A 22,304-nucleotide genomic window follows, 5' to 3' on the forward strand; every position below is an offset into this window, starting at 1 on the left:
AAACGGAAGCTCCCAATTAGGTGCAACGATCACTGGTGCAGAAGTGAGTTTCTCCTTCAATAAATTGAATGCCTGCAAACAATTGTCATTAAAAACAAAAGCAGAATCTTTTTCAAGTAAATTACAAAGAGGTCTAGAGATTTTAGAAAAGTCCTTGATAAATCTCCTGTAGAAGCCAGCATGTCCTAAGAAGCTCCTTACTCCTTTTGTTGAAGTGGGTGGTGGCAACTTCTCTATTATCTCCACTTTTGCTCGATCAACTTCAATCCCTTTCTTTGACACCTTGTGACCTAAGACTATACCCTCTCTTACCATAAAATGACATTTCTCCCAGTTCAGAAGCAGATTAGTCTCCTTACATCTTTTAAGCACACAGCCTAAATTTGTCAGACAAGATTCAAATGACTTCCCAAAAACAGAGAAATCATCCATAAATATTTCAATAAAATTCTCTAACATGTCAGAAAATATAGACATCATGCACCTCTGGAAAGTGGCAGGTGCATTACAGAGACCGAAAGGCATTCTCCTAAAGGCAAAAGTGCCATAAGGACAAGTAAATGTGGTTTTCTCCTGGTCCTCGGGTGCTATATGAATCTGATTGTAACCAGAATAACCATCTAGAAAACAATAATAATCATGCCCTGCAAGTTTTTCTAGCATCTGATCAATGAAGGGGAGGGGGAAATGGTCTTTACGGGTAGCATCATTTAGTTTCCTGTAATCTATACAAACTCTCCACCCAGTCACAGTACGAGTCGGGATTAATTTATTGACCTCATTTTTAACCACAGTCATACCACCCTTTTTGGGCACTACTTGAACAGGACTAACCCATTTACTATCTGAGATAGGATAGATAATACCTGCATCCAACAGTTTAAGCACTTCTTTCTTCACTACCTCTTTGAGAGTTGGGTTAAGTCGCCTCTGTGGTTGCACTATGGGTTTGCACTCAGCTTCCAACATTATCCTGTGAGTGCAAATCAAAGGGCTGATCCCTTTGATATCTGCAATAGTCCATCCTATTGCCTCCTTGTGCTCTCTCAGCACGCTTAGGAGCTGTTGCTCCTGATCACCTGTCAAGGAAGAAGAGATAATTATTGGCAAAGTATCATCTATTCCAAGATAGGCATATTTTAAATGGCTAGGCAATGGTTTAAGTTCTAGCACCGGGGACTGTGTCAAAGATGATACTGGTTTTGTCGCACTAGTGCCCAGCTCCTCATAGTAGCGAGCTTTGATTTCTGATACCTTCTCCACAGATTCTTCCTCATGCTCATCATCATCACTCCAATCGTCCAGATCCCTAAGGACTGATTCCATTGTATCCACACCTGCTTTCTCCTCCACAGACTCAGAGATAAGCTCATCAATAATATCAATGGTGTAACATGATTTGCCATCATCAAATTTCTTTATGGCGTCATAAACATTAAAAGTTATTTGTTCATTCATAACTCTTAAAGTGAGCTTACCTTGTTCCACATCTATTAATGCTTTACCTGTCGCAAGGAACGGTCTGCCAAGGATCATGGGCACCTCTCTGTCCTCCTCCATCTCCAAGACTATGAAGTCGACTGGAAATATGAATTTGTCTACCTTCACCAGGACATTCTCAACAATACCCTTTGGATATTTGATACTCCTGTCAGCAAGTTGCAAGGTAATATGAGTTTTCTTGCATTCTCCAAGTCCAAGTTTCCTGAAAATAGACAGAGGCATTAAATTTATACTTGCACCTGAATCGATAAGAACGTTCTCAAAATGAAAATTCCCTATAGTACAAGGAACAGTGAAACTCCCCTGATCTCTTTGTTTGCGTGGTAAGTTAGGCAAGTCCTTTTGGAGAATCATAGAACACTCTCCTGTAAGCATCACAGGCTCACTCCCATCAAACTTCCTCTTTTTAGTGAGCAGATCCTTCATGAATCTAGCATATGAAGGCATCTGCTGGAGTGCTTCTGCAAATGGAATGTTGATTTGCAGCTTTTTAAAAACATCTAGGAATTTAGCAAATTGGGCGTCCAACTGTTGTTGCTTCAATCTTCCTGGAAAAGGGACAGGAGGAACATACGGTTTCACCCCTAGTGACTTCTGCCTTGGTTCCTCCACCTTTTGCTTACCTTTGTCTTTCTCCGGACTCTCCTCCTGAGTTTGAGCTTTTCTATTGACTATTTCCAATTCCTTGCCACTCCTCAGCATTATAGCATTGACACCCTTGGGGTTCTCTTCAGTGTTGCTGGGTAAAGACCCTGATGGTCTATTACTCAATTGCTGAGAAATCTGACTAATCTGACCCTCTAGGTTTCGAATAGTGGCTTGTTGATTCTGTAGCATGGTGTCAGTCTTTTGCATATAGCTCAACATGAGCTCTTCTATTCTCGACTGACTTTGCTGAGGTGGAGCATTCTGAGCAGGGCCTTGCTTTTGGAATCCAGGTGGCGGTTTAAGTGCATTATTCTCATTCCTCCATGAGAAATTAGGATGATTACGCCACCCGGGATTGTAAGTGTTCGAATAAGGCCCTTGATTACTCCGTTGGAAGTTGTTGACAAAGTTCACTTGCTCTCCATTGGGTGAAGCCGAGGGATTTCCAGACATGCATTCAAGAGTCGAATGTGGTCCTGAACACAACTCACAAAAAGCAACCTGATTAGTATTAAAAGAATGTGCTGAGGTGAGTTTACTTACCTGGGTAGTGAGAGCTGAAATCTGGGTTGTCAAATTAGCAATAGTGTCCATGTCATTGACTGATGCCACTCTTGATTTACTTCTTTCATTCTGCCAATTATGTGCACTGGAGGCCATCTCTTCTATCAAAGCACTTGCTTCATCATAATTCTTACCCATCAGTGCGCCTCCTGCTGCAGCATCTACTAGAGACCTCAATGTATCATCCAGGCTAAGATAGAAGACCTCAATTAGGAGATTATCTGGCAATCCGTGATGTGGGCACTTTCTGATTGCCTCCTTGAATCTCTCCCATGCCTCATAAAGTGATTCACCATTGAACTTGGCTAAGTTAGTGATTTCGTTCCTCAATCTTGCAGTCCTAGCTGGTGGGAAAAATCTCCTGAGAAACTTAGATGAAAGGTCGGCCCAGGTGGTGATGGACTCTTGTGGCAGTGAATTGAACCAGGCTCTCGCTTTATCCCTAAGCGAGAAAGGAAAAAGCTGTAATCTAATAACATCATCAGTGACATTATTCATCTTTACCGTGTTACAGTATTGGAGGAATCCTGCAATATAGATGCTAGTGAACTTCCAAGGATGGAGTTTAGGAAGGCATTGGAAGATATTGAGCTGTGAGATTATCCTTGGATTGGAAATTTTTTCGCTAGGACAAACAAAAGGACAGAGGTGTTCATAGCTAGGAAGCTGGACAGGGTGCTAATGAACGAGCATTTTAGACTACTTATCTTGGATCAACAGTTGAGTTTTTAGCTCCTTTTATTTCAGATCACAGTCCCAACTTAACTACAGTTATAGGAGCAATTCCTTATGTTAGGGGCTCTTTGAAATTCTTTAACCTTTGGACCATGCACAGTTGCTTCCTAGAAGTGGTTGTAAGGGGAGGGCAAAGAAGTAAGGGAAACTCCTATGTTTGTTATAATGAGGAAGCTGAACATGTTGTTTACACCAATTTTCCGTAATATGTGAAGTATGCCGAGTCAATATGTATAATCTATAATTTCTATGATTTTTTCGGGTTTTGGGAGCATATTGGTCCGAGTTAAAGAGGGCATGCCGTGATCAAGTCGGGTCAGATTGAAGTCCACGTAATTGAAGATAGGCCCATGACATTGGAATTTGGCCCAATTGAAAGAAGCCTAGTCTGGCAGCCTATCAAGAAAGAAATTGATTTGGTTGGAATATACAAGTGCATGGACGTGAGCTTTGCAAGAGGCAGTAGAAGATTTTTGGTAGCCGATTATTCTTGGAGATCAAGGAAGCAATATTTCGTGTCATCTCGCGATATCTTTAGTCGAATATCTCTTCGATATATACTAGGAGATAGTTCCCTATTTTGCTGATATCTTGATATCGTGTATTGTGGCGTATCCGATCTACAGAAATTCTCTAGCATTTCATTGGATTGCCAATATATAAGTGTCGTCTAGTTCATTGTAACCCTCTGCACATCAATCAATAAAATCCGCACTTTCATTCTATTTTTCGTTTATCGCACTTTATTTTATCGCACTTTACCTCATCTGCACTTTCGTTTATCACACCTTACTTTTATCGTAACTTTTATATCCCCATTCGTTCATCCTTCAACTGATTCCCCGCTAATCAAAATTGTCATCGTCTTTGGAGCTTTCGAGCATCCAGGCAAGGACTTTATCATCCTTTGGCACCACTTGTCGAATTTTACTCAAGGTTCGGGTTCACTCATACGGGTGAACTTGTTCTATTTTTGGCTCGCTTCTTGGGGTTGAGTGCTGGCCGAATTCTTATTGGGCAGGCTGAGTAGTCACTTGATCATTTTTGGACCCATGTTCGTGTTTGTGCGTATAAAATTGGTGGAGAACCCTAAACGGTCAAATCCCCGGACCGTGAATCGTGTAAGTCGCACTCTAATCTCGAAAATCTAAATTTAGCTGCTAAGCAATCCCATGGACTTCTAGGCCGTGGTACACGCTTTGTTTTTGTGGGATCGGCTAGTGACACGTTAATATACTGGGAACCGCTTCCTGGCACGTCTAGATCTTTCCATCGTGCTGCCAATTAGGAGTCAAGCGTATTTAGTATGAATAGATGCTTAAAAGGGACCTTAAGGATTTCAATAAAAGGAGCTAGAGTGATATTTCCCAGAAGCTGGTTGCTGAAGTCCAGGGGAGATTGAGGGAGATTCAGAATATAATTCTGGAAGGGGATTTAAATCATGGAGCTATGGCTGAAGAGTGTGTAATTCAAAGAACTTACGTTGACTTGAGAATGGCTGAAGAAGCTTTCTGTAGACAAAAGTCTCGGGTTAATTGGATTTCTCTTGGTGATCAGAACAATTGACACTTCCACAATATAGTCAAAATGAAACACAATAGAGGGACTATTAAGATCTTACAAGCAAATGATGGGAGAAGGCTTGAAGAGCCTGCAGATGGAACAAGAGCTGTCAATTTTTACCCCAAATTGCTGGAAACTGCTGAGCCAAATGTTACTGAGGCAAATGTTCAATATCTCCAGGCGTTCTCAATTATCAGATCTCAGAAGCTCAGGCCATAGTCCTCACACAAAGGGTGACTGAAGAGGAGATTAAGCGATGACTTTGGAGTATAGATAATGGCAAGTCTCCAGGCCCTGATGCTTACACCTCCCACTTTTTAAAAGTTTCATGGAGCATCGTGGGCAAGGATTTTATTTTTGCAGTATTGAACTATTTTGTTAATGCTAGCTTGTTAGGAGAGGTGAATACCACTCGCATTATTCTTGTGCCTAAAATTCCAAATCCTTCGAGAATGACTAAGTTTAGGCCTATATCATGCTGCAATGTTACTTACAAATGTATCATGAAAATTCTGGCTAATAGGCTAAAGCATATTTTGCCTGACTATATATCACCAAACTAATGTGCTTTTGTGAGTGGAAGAACTATAGGTGATAACATCCTTCTGGGACACGTGTTAGTGAAGGGATACAAGAAGGAGGGGATCAGCCAAAGGTGTGCAATAAAGACGGATATAATGAAGGCTTTCGACTTAGTTAACTGGAGTTTCCTGGAAAACATCTATAAGGCAATAGGAATGCCCCCGCAGCATTCAGATTGAGTTTTTGGGTGCATAACGAAGCCTAAATTCTCAGTTGCAATCAATGGTGGCCTCGAAGGATACTTTAAGGGTGGAAAAGGTCTAAGGCAAGGTGACCCACTATCCCCCTACTTATTTGTAATGACAATAGAGATTCAGTAAATGATGCTCACGGTATCAAACGCTCTTGTCAATCAAGAACAAGAAGGAAATACTAGTTTATTGCTCCCTTTTCAACGATGTGCTAATCCCGAGTATATACTCGAAGGTTTAGCATGGTAACAAAAGATAACAAAGCATCCAAATCCTTGCGATATCAAATCCTACCTGCAAGATCAACTGTCAATCCTAAATGATAGGAAATTATTAGAAAAATAGAAAACAACTAAAAATACGAAAAAAAAACGATAAGCGCCTAGGTGGCGTATCACGGGTTCGGACGGGCTCGACGTTGACTCCTACTGACCTCCGGTGCTGAGCTGGTCCCATCAACTCCTCTCCCCTCGAGTCGAACCTTGTCCTCAAGGTTCAAGGTTGGAAAGTGCTGCTTCAAGACCTCGACCGACTCTCATGTTGCGTCCTCGTTTGGTAAGGCATTCCATTGAACCAAGGTTTCTCGAGTGCGCCCCCCACCATGTGTGACCCATCGGTAGTCCCGAACATCAACAGGTGCCAAGTCGAGAAGGCCGTCACTCGCGTAAGGAGGCAGTGTGGGTTGCACGGCTTGCCACTCTCCTACCCGTCTCCTCAGCAGCGAAACATGGAACAAGGGGTGAATTTTTGCATAATCCGGTAAGTCTAGCCGATAAGCTGCTGTCCCGACTCGCGCAATAACCTGAAATGGACCGAAGTACTGGCTAGTGAGCTTTTGATTAGCTCTCTTGAACACCGAGTGTTGCCGGTATGGTTGGAGCTTCAAATACACCCAATCCCCGACTTTGAACTCCTCATCCCCGGGGATGTTTATCGGCGGCTGCCTTCATGCGGCTTTGAGCTGCCGCGAGGTTGGACTTTAACTCCTGCAATATCGCATCTTGAGCACGGAGCTGCTCCTCTACTTCATTGACAACCGTGGAACCGGGCTCATAACCCACCAACAACGGCGCCGGTCTCCCATACACTACCTTAAAAGGCGTCATGGCAATGGATCTTTGATAGGTCGTGTTATACCAATACTCTGCCCATGCCAAATAGCGCTCCCACAACCGCGGTTGATGATAGAAAAAACAGCGGAAATATTGCTCGAGACATCGATTAATTACCTCTGTCTGGTCGTCGATTTGCGGGTGATAGGCGGAGCTCATTTTCGGCTTTGTGCCATGAAGCTTGAACAGCTCCCGCCAAAATGAACTCATGAAGATGCGGTCACGGTCCGTGACGATCGACTCCGAAATGCCATGTAGCCGCACGATCCCCCGAACGAACGCCTCAGCTACTTCCCTGGCTACTGCATTCACCCTTGCTTCGACTGCCATGAATAACTGCGCCCCCAACGTCACCTCTCGCATTAACGATCGGGGCTCCACTGCCCTCGTCCCCTCCGGAACTGCTCCTCTCAAAATGTGCCTCTTACCCTCCGCCCCAAATTCCATCATCATCTCTTTGTAATCCATGAGTGTTGGGCCCAATTGTTTTAGCCACGGCACCCCGAGAACTACCTCTACTCCGATTACCGGCAAGGCATAAAGAATCACCTTAAACTCAACTCCCTGGACCCCGAGGATTACTCCTTCGTATCGCCGGTTACACACCAGTCGCACGCCGTTGGCTACCCGCACCGCAAAGGGTTGCTGTTCTGTCTCAGCTAACCTTAATCGCTCTGCCATTGGTGGGCTTATGAAATTCAAGCTTGCACCGCTGTCCACAAGAACCTGGACCTTATGTCGCCCGATTCGCCCACCAAACTGCATAGTCTTGTGGTTTACCTGCCCCGTTAATGCATGAATCGATATGTGCTAGGTTTCTTCCATTAGTGGCTCCTCGACCGCCTTCCCCTCGTCCTCTTCGACAACCTCGATTAACATCGCCTTAATTCCACTGCATCTATGTCCAGGAACAAACTTCTCATCACAATTAAAACATAAATTCTACTCCCTGCGCCGTTGCATCTCCTCCCATGTTAATCGGCGCGTTGGTCCGAGATTAGCTCGTGGTGGAGGCTGCACAGCTTGTGCACCGACTCCTCCAGATGCGGTTCTAAAACTGGACCGAGCTGAGCTGCCCCCTGCTCTCTGTGCACTCTGCAGTTGCTCGTCCTTTCTCTTTGCAAGCTCGATAGCCGTTTGCAAATCCTTCGGCCTCCGCATCCGCAGCTCTCCCGCAATCTCCTCTTTTAACCCGGCCATGAATGCAACGAGTAGCGCACTCGGGTGCCAATGAGGGAGGGTGTTCGTTAGGCGCTCGAACTCCCCCGAGTACTCCCGAAAAGCCCCCTTCTGTCGTAACTTATTCATAGCCTCATTAGCGTCTTCATATTCCGAAAACCCGAACCTTACCAACAATCCCTTCTCGAACCGTCTCCACGACATCCTCTTTTGGCGGTTCACATGGTTGAACCATTGCCACTATTGATTTGCCTCTCCCTCCAGGTGGAATGTCGCCAGCCTCACGTGTTCCTCCTTGTCTACATCTTGCGTCGCAAAGTACTACCTTGCACGATCCAACCAAACGCGCGGGTCCTCCCCCGAAAATCGTAGAAACTCCATCCTCACGCGCCTTAGCTTCTCCGTCCCGTGCCTCAACCTATAGCTTCGAATCGAGCCCTCTGCCTCAGAATCTGAGTCTCGGTCTTTAGCCTCCGACCCGTGACTCATAGCTGCCGTTGATGACGATGAACTGCTCCCTTTGCGGCGGTGGCCTCCCGACCTCCTCGACTGACACCGAGAGCCGGATTGCTGTGACGACACTATCGAGACAAGCTAGTTGATTCGCCCCCTATCTCCTCTACAGATTGTTCGAGCCTTTCGAATCGTTCCCGATTCGTTGCCATCGTCGTTGCCGAGACCTTGATGCAATCTCCGCCTCGCTTTGAGCTGGGTCCCGATACGATCGTGACCTCGCTTTGATACCAATTGATGCGATCTCACTGTATGGAACGCTCTTGTCAATCAAGAACAAGAAGGAAATACTAGTTTATTGCTCCCCTTTCAACAATGTGCTAATCCCGAGTATATACTCGAAGGTTTAGCATGGTAACAGAAGATAACAAAGCACCCAAATCCTTGCGAGATCAAATCCTACTTGCAAGATCAACTGTCAATTCTAAATGATAGGAAATTATTACGAAAATAGAAAATAACTAAAAATACGAATAAAACGGATAAGCGCCTAGTTGGCGTATCGCGGGTTTGGATGGGCTCGACGTTGACTCCTCCTGACCTCCGGTGCTGAGCTGGTCCCATCAGTAAACTTCTTAACGGAGCTGCTGTTATGGGAAAGCTGAGCTATCATCCTAACTGCAAAAAGGTTAAGCTCACCCTCCTTGGTTTTGCGGATGACCTCATGATATTCTTAGGTGGGGATCTTGACTCTTTGAAAGTAGTTTTGGATGTATTTGAACAGTTTTACTAGATGTCAAGACTGCGACTGAGTCCGGAGAAGACATAACTATTTGTAGCTGGTTTGGGCAGAGAATCTATTAGAGATATGATTACTATCAGTGGGTTCAGGCACGGCTCTCTATCTGTGAGATATCTTGGCGTCCCTTCATCTATGAGAGAATTACAGACAAAGACTGAGACCTCCAATAGACAAAATCACTGGTAGAATTGACGGCTGGGCTGTGAGGAAACTTTCATATGCTGGTAGACTGCAATTGGTTATATCAGTTATTCACTCTCTTGTTAACTTTTGGTGTTGTTCCTTCATGCTTCCTAAAAAAGTCATTAAAGCAGTTGAAACTAAATATAAGGCATACTTGGAATGCTGCCTGCAACATGAAGTTCATGTGGATGTTGTTTAAGCAGGCAGGTTTGATGTGGATAGCTTGGGTCAAGACCTATCCCATAAAAGGAAAGGGTTTTTGGGATTTGGAGCCTGCTAACTCTTCTTCTTATGCATGGAGAGAGATATTAAAGCTTTGAAATTATGCATACCCACTTCTCAAGCATATTGTGGGGGATGGTTTAAATACTATGTTTTGGCATGATAATTGGAGTAGTGGTAGTCCTTTGATTAGAACTGGAGGAAGTGGGAGGCATGGTTTTCCTGCTTATGGATCTGTGGATGAGGCTATGAATAATGTGCGTTGGAGAATGAGGGATTGTCGAAACTCAGGCAGAAGGGAGATCCAAAGAATCATCTCAGGACTGCATCTTGACTCGTCTAGGTCTGATGAAGTTAGTTGGATATTAGGCAGGGAAGGCAAAATTCACTGATACAAAAACCTGGAATGCCTTGAGGAAGAAGGGAAGGAACGTTTGTTGGTCCAAACTTATTTGGTTCAATCCGTCTATTCCGAGACTTTGTTTCATTAGTTGGCTTGCCATAAATAATAGGCTGGCAACGATGGATAGAACTAAAGATGGATTGGTTTAGAGGGCACCAACTGCTGTTTCTGTCCGGAGCAAGAGGAAAGTCGAGACCATGTCTTCTTCACCTGTGCAGGAACAAAGAATCTGTGAAAGAGAGCTCTGATGGCATGTGGAATTGCAAGGGATGTAGGGGACTGGTCCTTTGAGTTCACTTGGGCCTCTAGTACTCTTAAAGGAAGGGTTGTGCATACCATTGTTCTTAAGATAGCTTGGAATGGCTATATTTACTCCACCTGGAGAGCTCGAAATCTCAAGCTCCATGATGCCGATTGCGTGACTGAAGAAGCTATATGGCTCTGGATTCGAGGAGCAGTGCGAGCAAGAATGATGGGTGTCAAGGACATTCACAGAAGAGTTCACACCGAGAATCAGGGACAGCTGATGGAACAGTGGCAAGTGCCTTTGTAATTGCTTTGCTTGTTATCTCGTATTTGGGCCTATGAGCCTATTTTGATGTAACTGGTAGATAAGGGATGCCTTGTACATTGTGTTTTCAATTGAGTAATGAAAGGAGCATCGCTTGATCGAGATAATATATTTATCGTGCAATGTCTTGATGATTAGATAAATACGCAATGCAAAATTAAATAAGATAGGTGCAAAATTATCAATAAATTAGCATTTAGGATTAGTCTAATATATTGCATACTATTGTTCAAAATTTACAATTGGCCTTCTGAAGTCCTTTTCTTACTGTTAAGAGGCAAACCCATTTGGACAATTATGAATAATTACAATATAAAAAGAAGATGATGCTATACGTGGGATCAACCTCTCGTATGTTATGAAAGTTGTTATATTAGACAAGAGAATTATTGCCCATAATACTAAATTTAATGTTATTCAAAATTGAAATTCAGAATTACCGATATCCAGTGAAGTTTAGAATCTAACTATATTCAGTAACAAAACCAAAAGAAATCATAAGGTATTTAAATTTAACGTAAAGTTCTATCTCAAGGGACAGAAAGTCACAATATAGATACATCAGAAAATAACAGGTTGTTGTATATATAAGCTTTCAGTTAGTTACTAATTAATCGTCAACCAATATAAGCATGTCTGCTTGCCTAACCAATTAATTAGTTTTAGGACAAAAAGTCCAATTTTCATTGCCAACTAAGCATTCATGCACTATACTTGATATTGTCCTGGTTTCGTGTGAAATATTTAATTAACTTATTTAAATTTAATTAATAAGAAAACATTTGGCATAACTTTTTTTTTTCAGTGGGCTGGAACATTTGCCATTACTTAGTCTCATCCTAAGTTTACTTAGACATTATAAAAGCACAAACTTGGAGATATCCATATTAGATTCTGTAAAGTATGACTCATGCCATTAATTGTAATTAAAGAGAACATCTTCCATTAAAACATATAAATCAATGATTTAAAATGCTCATAATATGTATGTTTGGTTAAATATTTTAGGCAAATGCATAGGCATGTAATAAATCATAAAATTTAAAAACTTAAAAATTTATGACACTGAAAATAATATTTTAAAGGTTAACCAATGAAAAGATTCAACATGCTGTTATTTGACTAACTGAAAATCGAAATCTTCAATTCCTAGATTAATTTTAAAACATCTCCTTGTTTATTACATACATGCTTCAAATACTGTTACACAGATATATATGAATCTAAACAATCAAATCGCTATGAAAGTTATTATAATTGAAATTATGAGACCAAATATCAAAATAGAATATGCATCATATATTTGTCTGCAGATTATGCTCAAGAATATGCTTATAGATTATTTTTCTAGAAACCCTTCGGAATTTTAATAGATAAATGCCAGTACTCCACTGTAATTTATTCTAAAATAGAGAAAAAAATTTGTAATAGATTACAAAAATATCAAGCTACTTCATTTGCAAAAGTACAATAATGTGGACTATATATAAGGATGTATAAGATGTTGATACAATATAATGAGGTTTTTCCTACTCTTGTATTAAATTTAATAAGAATAAATAATTATTAATAATTGAAATTCACACAATAAAATATAATCGGAACAAAAAAAGATTTAATATATTTAACAAGAAACATTATATTGGAAAAAAAATTAAAAGCAAAGTCAAACATGAACAATGAAAATTTAAAAAAATTCCTAATCATTGAAATACTAATGGAATGAAAAATGTCCTGTTACCAAATTGATTAAATAATTGACCATATTATCCATTATTAGGATATCAAAGATATTATCCGTGTATTGCATGGACTATTTGATGGACTTATAGATTAGATTAGATAATATACATATTATATTATATTATATATATATATATATTATATCATATATTCTCAATGTTCAATAATAATATGAAATAGTAATATGAAAGGGAATTTTTAAATATGACATTAGATTGTTTGCTTGGTGGTTAGATTCTTAGGTCATGATATTTACCAAGGCACGATTAAACCCATATCACGATCCATAGAATTTGCAAGTAAATTTCTTGATAAAATTAAAGATAAAAAGCAAAGGATGTTTGAATTATGCTTCGGATTTTATTCCAAACAAACGAATAATTTGCAAACCTTTATTTCAAAGATTATGAAAAAAATCCTCCTACATGGAACGAAGAAATGACTAAGGCTATACTGGTACTGATATTTTATGCCTAAATTAAAAAAATTAATATATAAATTTTGATATTTTTATGGAAAATCTAGTTATGTATTTAATATTTAATTTGTAGATTAAATTATAAAATTCATCTTTGGATATCGTCAATGGAACTTATAAGTATGATATTAACTTCTTGGTTGCATTTACAACTAAGAACAATAGTTTTACAATACGTCAAATATAATTCTTAGATTGTATTTAATTATTCCCAATAATATTTTTAAAATTTGATTTATTCCAATCTATGGATTATAGAGTTGTGATATAGTTAAATGTAATTTCTAAGATATAACTAATTGAAAAATTAAATTGCCAAAAAAATTGAAAAAGCTGAGTATACTTCTTTTATATACTCCTAAAAAATTGCAATTTAATATGAAACAATCATGTAATGATATGATTAAAATAATTATGTCAATACTATAATAATAATAATAATAATAATAATAACGACGACAGTGGTGTATTTAGGACCCACAAGTCATTGGATGCATGTTAAAATATTCCAAACAAAGGTTAGATTATTAGGTCATAATATTTACCAAGGCACGATTAAATCCATATTACGATCTATAGAATTTGCAAGCAAATTTCCTAATGAAATTGAAGATGAAAATTAACTTCAAAGGTTTTTAGGATGTTTGAATTATGTTTCAGATTTTATTCCAAATTTATGAATAATTTACGAACCTTTATTTCAAAGATTACGAAAAAATTCTCCTGCGTGGAACAAAGAACCGACTAAGGCTATATGGTACTGATATTTTATGCCCAAATAAAAAAAAAGATATATAATTTAATTATTAATGAGATAATGCACAAGATTATTAGGTATTGACCCTAAAATCGTGACTTGCCGTGAAAATTTTGTTGGGCGAAGAGGTGAGAGAAGAGGAAAGGGGGGAGAGAGAGGGCTTTGGGGTCGGTAGAGTATTTTGTGCGGTGGCGGGGCTTTGGCGGCGAGGAAGTCGATGGGCTGATTGGAAATGGATGAAGGGAAGGCGACAAGATGGAGAGGAAGAAGGATGAAGAAGAGCAAGCAGCGAGAGACTTTCAGATTGGCGACAGAGGGCTCGCCGGTTTAAATTTTCAAACCGGTGCCCTGTTTTATTCAAATTTTAAATTGGCGCTTAGATTTTACCTATTCCAACACACACGTGTCTGCATAGGTACAATAACACTCTTTATCCTTGCACACTTTTAATGAATCGACATAAATTAGATTATTTCGACACACATTTTTGTGTGCCGGAAAACGTTTTCCCTATTCCTTGGCTGACGCATATTCGGAGCGTCGGCATGAAAAGTGTTGGGAGAGACCCCTTTTTCTTGTAGTGAATCTATAATATTCAAACCAAATGCCCCTTAGTGTAGATTTCAAGGTAGAGGTATGCGGGTCTTATTTTTCTTATTGGTTAGAAGCAATGTTTATGAATTATGTACCTGAGAGATGTAAACCCAATTGAAATACAATAATGCCTATTACTGAAGCAGTTGTATACATCAAATTTTATAAGGTAAGCTTCTTAGGGAAGCCCAGCTCGCATCTAACGACTCGATCCTCGGATATATTTCCTTGGGACGTAAATTGAAGCAACTTTTCCGATCATAAACTATTTGAAGCATTAGTTTGACAAGTTCGTGTATAAGTTGGAACAATAACCGAATGCTCGTGGTCGTGTGTAACTATTGTTATCATTTTATAGTCTTGGAACTATCGAAAAATAGGTCACACTTAATAAACGAAAAGCACGGTTTGAAATTTAATTAAAGCGACATTAGCGAAATTGGTAACTTATTGATGGATTTTGAACAAAACAAAATTGTTTTGCCAAATTTGAGGAAGAATTCAAAGCAGCATTAACATTCGTTCAGGCAAACGAAACCTAGCCCATTATCTTGAAATATCATTCTTTATATATAATATTTCTTGAGGGAATCATTTATATATTATTTAGGTTGAATAATCTAGGTTGCAACACAGAAGAAAATGAACGCGCAGGGAAGGGGCAGGGGTCGGGGCCAAGACCGGGGCCGGGGCCGGGGCTGGGGAGGCGGCCGGGGACTGGGCCGGGGCCGGGGAGGCGGCCGGGAACTGGGCCGTGGCCGGGCCAGCCACCACCAAACATGCGCCGCATGCAGGCACCAGAGGAGACGATGCGAAGGGGACTGTAGGCTGGCACCATACTTCCCATTGTCCCGGTACGAGGAGTACGCAAGTGCCCACAGGCTTTTTGGCCTTGGCAACATCAATAAGATCATGAACTCCGCAGCCCATTGTGAGAGGCAGGGGGCTGCAGAGTCGATATTAGCTCAAGGCCGGGCCTGGAATTTAGATCCAGTGCACGGCTCCACTGAAATCATCAGGACACTCCTCGAAGAGATAGATCGTCACGAGAAGGAACTGGCTGTTGTGAATCAACACCTTGAGTACTATCGCCGAGGTGGACAGGGAGAGCTTGATCCTTCCTTAGCTGGGCAGTCCTCGATTGTTTGCCAGGTCAGCGAGTGCCGATTCTTAACCCGATTAAGTGGCGATTGTCAGATTGCCACATGGACTCTGTCCATCGCATATTAACCTTTTAGATGAGTTGGTGAAATTAATTCACACGATTGATTTTATTAAACATGGATCCGGAGATACGATGGATCCAATGATTAGCTATTCCATTTCCTTTTCTCATCATCATTGGTCCTTTTTTATTAGGCAAGTCCCGAAGAACGCGGGAAAATGAAGGCGATCGATGCTCATCAGATGGTTAACTGTGATTACGGAGATCCTTCTCCGTCAACTGCTGGCACTAGCAAATTAGAATTGTGAATCTTCTGATTAATATTTGTTAATGATAAACTACCCCATGGGTCATTAGTTAGCTTCTCCTAGGAAAAGCGTTTCACATTTACATCGTTATCTAGCTTTGTAGTCGAGCAGACATACATAAAGATGCATGAATTTTCTTTCAGTTGCTCAGATTTGTTCTATAAGTATTATTGTGGAAATATATGCTTGAAGGACAACGAAAACGATTGATCATTTAGAGTAATTTACCTTATTTTATATATCATATTATCATCGATTAATATATAAAATTTCTTCAGCGAGCTAATATATTACAATCTTACGCTGTAATATTTACTGAAATTTAATTTTTCATATTTTATTTCTTCTTCTTTTAAACTATATAGAATGATATAGCCAATACTTACGACTATGTTCCTTACTTATCCTACTTACTTAATTTTTTCAAATGATATCAAAATGTCATTGGGATTTAGGCAAAAGATTATATTGATTAGATAATTTTTTTTTTCATCCTTACACTTCACCGATCAGTAAAGAGAAAATGATTTTATGAAAGGTTGATTTTCATTCGATTAGAAAATTAAAATACCTATAAAGATTAAATTAATTACTTTCAATAGATTTCTATCCGATTATTCCAACATATAAATTTAAAATGTTCGTATATATAGCTCATTAGATTGCATTATTCATACTAATGTCATCTCTCTATAGTTCTATGCCTTCTCTAAGTTTTTTAACTTGAGATTCTGTTACTTTATTATTCCATTTCCAATTTTTATCTATTTCCTTGTAGAAAATTAATGCGGAGTTCAAAGAAATTTAATTCACAGATAGTATATAGTTGTTGTATTTGATGATTTGAATTTTATAGAGAAATGTTTGTAGAGATTATATTTAGAAGTGACAAAATATTAAGAAAATGTTATTTAGAGTTCAAATGATGAATTGGATATAATCTACTTTGTGAATTATTTCTGAGAACAAAGTGTGGAAATAATTAATTTAGACATTTAAGTTCATTATCTTCTTTTTGAAAATAACTTGTCAACAATATACATGGTTTTATGGATTTGCTTGCTTCATCTGCGCTATTTCAATTTATACCATGAAATATATACATTTATATACATTTTCAAAATTTCGTTGAAATTTTCATATATCAAGAATGAATTTTGTATGATTAATTAAATGTGAGTACTCAAATATTATCAAAACACAGCATAATCATTTAATATTATTGAATTTTTAAACTTTTTATTTTATTTTATGGTCTTTTCTTTTTCCAATCTCATTCAAATAACTTCACTACCTATGTGTTGCATAGGCTTCTTTCATTTGTTTAGTTAGTGTTCAATTTATGATGTTGAAATTTAATATGAGTTTTATGTATTATTTTTTCACTCATTTTTTTAATATGAACGTCAAAATTGTGTATTAAATACAAAGATGATTCTAATAAAATTAAAAGTGTTCAAAGTACAGTTTTATTAATAAATTTTATTTTTCCATATTAATAATATGCTATCTTATTAAAATTCAATAACTGCACTGGTTCATTGTTGCTTACTTTTGATTAAAAAATTGTTGTATTTTCATCTTGCATCTCATTATTTCAAAATTATATGTTTTCTTATAATTTTGAACACAATATTTAATTTTTTATAATTTTTTTCAAATGCATTAATTGAAGTACATCGCTCTTGCAAATCAATTTTACTATATATAATTTTGTCGGACAGGTTTTCTACGCATATTAATATATTCAGCTTCTTATAGTAGATTATAATATTAAATTAGAAATTTTTATTAAATAAAATTCTTATTTTCATTATTTTTTCTAAAATAGTTTGAGTGTTGACATAATTATTTTAATTATATCATTACATAATTGTTTCAAATTATATTGCAATTATTTAGGAGTACGAAAAAAACTTATACTCAGCTTTTTCAATTTTTTTTCCACTTTAATTTTTCAATTAGTTATATCTTAGAAATTACATTTAACTCGATCGCAACTCTATAATTCATAGATTGGAACAAATCAAATTTTAAAAATATTACTGGGAATAATTAAATACATTCTAAGAATTATAGTTGACATATTCTAAAACTATTGTTCGTAGTTGTAAATACAACCAAGAAGTTAATCGATCATACTTATAAGTTCCACTGACGATATCCAAAGATGAATTTTATAATTTAACCTGCAAATAAGATATCAAATACGTAACTAGAGTTTTCATAAAAATATCAAAATTTATATATCAATTTTTTTTTAATTTATGCATAAAATATCAATACCAGTATAGTCTTAGTCATTTCTTCGTTCCATGAAGGAGGATTTTTTTCGTAGTCTTTGAAATAAATGTTCGCAAATTTTTCATAAGTTTGGAATAAAATCCAAAACATGAATCAAACATCCTAAAAACTTTTGAAGTTGCTTTTTATCTTTAACTTCATCAGAAAACTTGCTTGCGAATTCTATAGATCGTGATATGGGTTTAATCGCACATTGGTAAATATCATGACCTAAGAATCTAACCACCAAACAAACGATCAAATGTCATATTTAAAAATTCCCTTTCATATTATTATTGAACATTGAGAATATATGATATAATATATATGTATATTATATTATCTAATCTAATACAATCGATAAGTACATCAAACAGTCCATGCAACACACGAATAATATCTTCTATATCCTAGTAACGGATAATATGGCCAATTATCTATCTCTAACAAATGTAGAGATAGATAACATTCCTGATACATCTCATCTCAAATATATGTATATATATATATATATATAAAAGATAATATATCTACGTGATATATTTACATTATTATAATCATAGATAGATGCAAATAAATAAATATAAATATAATGTATTTATTTTATAAACATATATATAATAAGAGAAGTAGAAGCCTGCGTCTTTGTCTCGTCACCGACTCACCATCACCGTCACAATCTCCTCAGAGCTCTGCCGGCGGCCTCCCTCCTGGACCGACGAATTCCCAAAAATTAGGGTTTTGAAAGTGGCGGCTCGACTCCGCTAATTGTAGGAGCTTTCAGGACTGGAGGCTCTGCTTTGCCGTTTGAAAGAGACGAGACGACGAACAACACCGTTCCGGTGGCTAGAGAAGGTGGAGATGTCGGTGCTGATAGTGACGAGCTTGGGAGATCTAGTGGTGGATTTACACACTGATGAGTGCCCCCTAACCTGCAAGAACTTCCTCAAGCTCTGCAAGATCAAGTACTGCAGTGGCTGTCTCTTCCACACGGTCCAGAAGGATTTCATTGCTCAGACTGGTGACCCGACAGGAACTGGTGAAGGCGGCGATTCTGTTTACAAGTTCCTCTATGGGGAGCAAGCTCGGTTCTTTACCGCCTCTGTTGAAATTCACCCCAGTCTGAGGCACTCCAAGATGGGCACGGTTGCGATGGCAAGCGCCGGAAATCAGGGTAATAATCTTCTTCACGCTTCTCAGTTCACGCTTCTCAGTTCTACATTACATTGCAGGATGATCTCGATTATCTTGATGGGAAGCATACCGTGTTCGGGAATTTGGCCGAGGGGCGTGACGTTTTGACAAGGATTAATGAAGCTTACACGGATGAGAAGGGCAGGCCATTTACGAATATTAGAATAAAGCACACGTACATATTGGATGACCCTTTCGATGACCCTCCTAGGCTGGCCGAGCTGATTCCCGATGCTTCTCCTGAAGGAAAACCCAAAGATGAGCCTGACAGCAATGAGGTACGACTCGAGGACGTTTGGGTTCCTCTGGATGAACGATTGGGAGCGGCTGAACTGGAGAAGGTTATCCGTACCAAGGAAGCTCATTCCAGTGCAGTTGTTCTCGAGAGCATCGGGGACATTCCTGATGCCGACATAAAGCCTTTGTATAACGTGCTCTTTGTTTGTAAGCTGAATCCTCTTACTGATGATGAGGATTTGCACACCATATTTTCCCGTTTTGGGACAGTATTATCGGCAAAAACCATCCGCGATTACGGTACTGGGGATAGTCTATGCTATGCTTTCATCGAGTTTAAGACCAAGGAGTCTTGTGACCGGGCATATTTTAGGATGCACAATGCCTTGATTGATGATCGGAGGATCCATGTGGACTTCAGTCAGAGCGTTGCAAAACTGTGGTTGTGGTCCCAGCACCAGCGAAAAGATAATCTGGGGGCTAAAGGAAGAGGTTGCTTCTCCGGGTGTGGCGCTCCTGATCACACGTCCAGGGATCGCACCGGTGGCCCCCCCACGAAGCAGCAACCTGTGAAGTACATCCTAAGCAATGATAACATTCTGCACGGTCGAGATGATTCCAGGTACAATATGGTATTTGTTGAGGATGCACCAAGAATTAGTCCGACTCCACCTAGCAGGATAACCTTCATGGGGAGCTCCCCTATGTTGGCGACGTCAAGCTGGTTCTCAGCGTGGCGAAAAAAATGAGACCTTGCTACGAATCAAGCCCATTAGGGATTTGAAGCGCAGCTCAGACATAGCCACATGATTGAACTTTACTCTCTTTTTTTATTGATAATATCATCCGGTGCCGGTTCCAGTTCCAATTTTGGGTACCGTGTAGGTAGGAATCGGAACCGAAACTGAAAATCACTGGTTCTCAATTTTCCTACCCATACCCTACCATGTTTCTAATTGGAACTACCTGGAACCTACCCGTTATGGTAGGATCCAATCGGTTCCAGTTCTATTATGTACCCATGCACACCCCTACCAGATCCTGGATGAGTCAAGAAACTTCTTTTGATTCGACAAAATGTACTTTAGGCCACAACCTGAAGAATAGAGAAATCTAATTCTTCCTATAAGCTTATGAGTGGCCTATCACTCTTGACATGGTTCTTGTCTGGTTCTTATATTAGAGAGAGAGAAAGACACGTTACTTTCTAGTTCTGGAACTAAGTTCTAAATGAGACTGCTCAAGGAACTATGGGTTTATACGAGAAATCAGTATTCTTAGGCCACTAAATGAACCATTTTGCTGGTATTTCAACGGAGTGGCTTCTCTTCCACAAGAGACTCTTCTACCACATTTTTGGATCAATATATTTTATTTGTTTTGTTTTTTGAATTTCAAATGTCTCTTCATTTTATTAACCACCTTTCGGGTCTCGGATGAGCCGAGAAAACTTTTAATTCCACAAATTTGTTAATCCTATTCTAATGTATGCAGGCTACAATGCACGGGTATTCTAACAAGTTAGACACGATTTATTTGGAATCAGATAGTGAAGAAGGAGAATCAGAGGGTCTTAATAGCATGTACTTGAGGCTGTCCTACAAATGTGCCATCATTGTCATATGCTAGAAGTCATTTACAACATTTACAATGGAGATAATAATGACGATGGCATATTTGTAGGGCAGCCTCAGTCTATGTTGTTAAGACCATCTAATTCTCCTTACTTTTCACTGTAGCTCTCATTTCTCTCCATGTTGTAAATGTTGTAAATGACTTTTAGCAGATGATAATGACGGCACATTTGTATGGCAGCCTCAACTACATGTTAAGACCCTTCGATTCTCCTTACTTCTTCACTGCATTTCTCATTTCTTTCTTTGTTGTAAATGATGTTTAGCAAATGATAATGTTGAGTGTGTCAAAGGTTTACATTACACACAAGTACAAAATAAGATGCTTAAGCGTGCTAATCTTGATCCAATGTCGATCTTCCCATCTTGTTGCTCGAATCAGAACTCGAAATCTGACCAAGCTTGGGGCCCACTGTCAGGGAAACCAAGTTGGGGAAAATCTTAAAGGGTTTAGCTTTTGTAGTCACAGTTTCTCCAACAATTGAATGTATGTTCCACGGTGAGTTCGGGGTCAGATGCTCGACGACACCAAATGAAAAGGACTCAATAAGGCTGCAGTGATATGGAGAGCTGACCTGGAGACTTCTTTGGTTGCTAAGGCCAGTCATTTCATACGAATCAGCTCAGTAAATCGAGAGGGTTAAGCCAGATAGTAACAGAGCCTCAAAGAAGAGACTACTTGCTTTGATGCACCTGAGTTTGAGTTTTCAAGTCTTGGGGCAAAGATTGAGAGATTACGGGCAATATGTGAGACAGTCCGTCGACATGTCTTCAACTGTCGGAGGTGAATCCTCGCATTCTTGAGCCCCCTAATCCCTAATAAATTCAGAACTTGTGGCGAAAGAAAGCAGGTGTTGATCTTGTCAAAGTCTCCATCGTCGAGTCTTATGCATTTGAGAGTACCGCTCGTGCAATTTGCCAGGGGAGTGAGATCCGAGAGCCATGCATTGTTCAACTCCACTTTTTGAAGGCTGTAGCCTGCTACATTGGAACAGAATTAACAAAATTGTGGAATTAAAAGGTTTCTCGGCTCATCCAAGACCCGTAAGGTGGTTAATGAAAAGAAGAGACATTTGAAATTCAAAAAACAAAGCAAAAGGAAACAAATAAAATATATCGATCCAAAAACGTGGTAGAAGAGTCTATTGTAGAAGAGAAACAATTTCCTCAAAATACCAACAAAATGGTTCACGTAATGAC

At 39.1% G+C, this 22,304-nt stretch overlaps 2 protein-coding genes and 1 non-coding gene across 3 annotated transcripts; all 3 read left to right on the forward strand.

Annotated features, from left to right (window-relative positions):
- The first annotated feature begins 2,941 nt into the window (after positions 1-2,941).
- LOC116198305 lies at positions 2,942-3,048 on the forward strand. Its single transcript, XR_004155243.1, has one exon. It is a non-coding gene; the product is annotated as a small nucleolar RNA R71 (small nucleolar RNA).
- An 11,877-nt stretch (positions 3,049-14,925) lies between these two features.
- On the forward strand, positions 14,926-15,756 carry LOC116193687 (LOB domain-containing protein 25-like). Its single transcript, XM_031522429.1, has 2 exons — positions 14,926-15,435; positions 15,643-15,756. Exons 1-2 carry the CDS (start codon positions 14,926-14,928, stop codon positions 15,754-15,756), a joined length of 624 nt encoding a protein of 207 aa, XP_031378289.1.
- Positions 15,757-18,433: 2,677 nt separating this feature from the next.
- Positions 18,434-20,766, forward strand: LOC116195041 (peptidyl-prolyl cis-trans isomerase CYP59-like). Its single transcript, XM_031523999.1, is given in 2 exon segments — positions 18,434-19,209; positions 19,212-20,766. Coding segments are annotated over 2 exon segments (1,317 nt in total). The 5' UTR covers positions 18,434-18,900; the 3' UTR covers positions 20,220-20,766.
- Positions 20,767-22,304: the final 1,538 nt, after the last annotated feature.

This window comes from Punica granatum, chromosome 2, assembly GCF_007655135.1.
Source record: "Punica granatum isolate Tunisia-2019 chromosome 2, ASM765513v2, whole genome shotgun sequence".
Taxonomy (NCBI): Eukaryota; Viridiplantae; Streptophyta; class Magnoliopsida; order Myrtales; family Lythraceae; genus Punica; species Punica granatum.

Coding starts and splice junctions, on each gene's coding strand:
- LOC116193687 (XM_031522429.1), top strand. CDS start 14,926: ATGAACGCGCAGGGAAGGGGCAGGGGTCGGGGCCAAGACCGGGGCCGG. Junction 15,436..15,642: donor AGTCCTCGATTGTTTGCCAG/GTCAGCGAGTGC, acceptor CTTTTTTATTAG/GCAAGTCCCGAAGAACGCGG.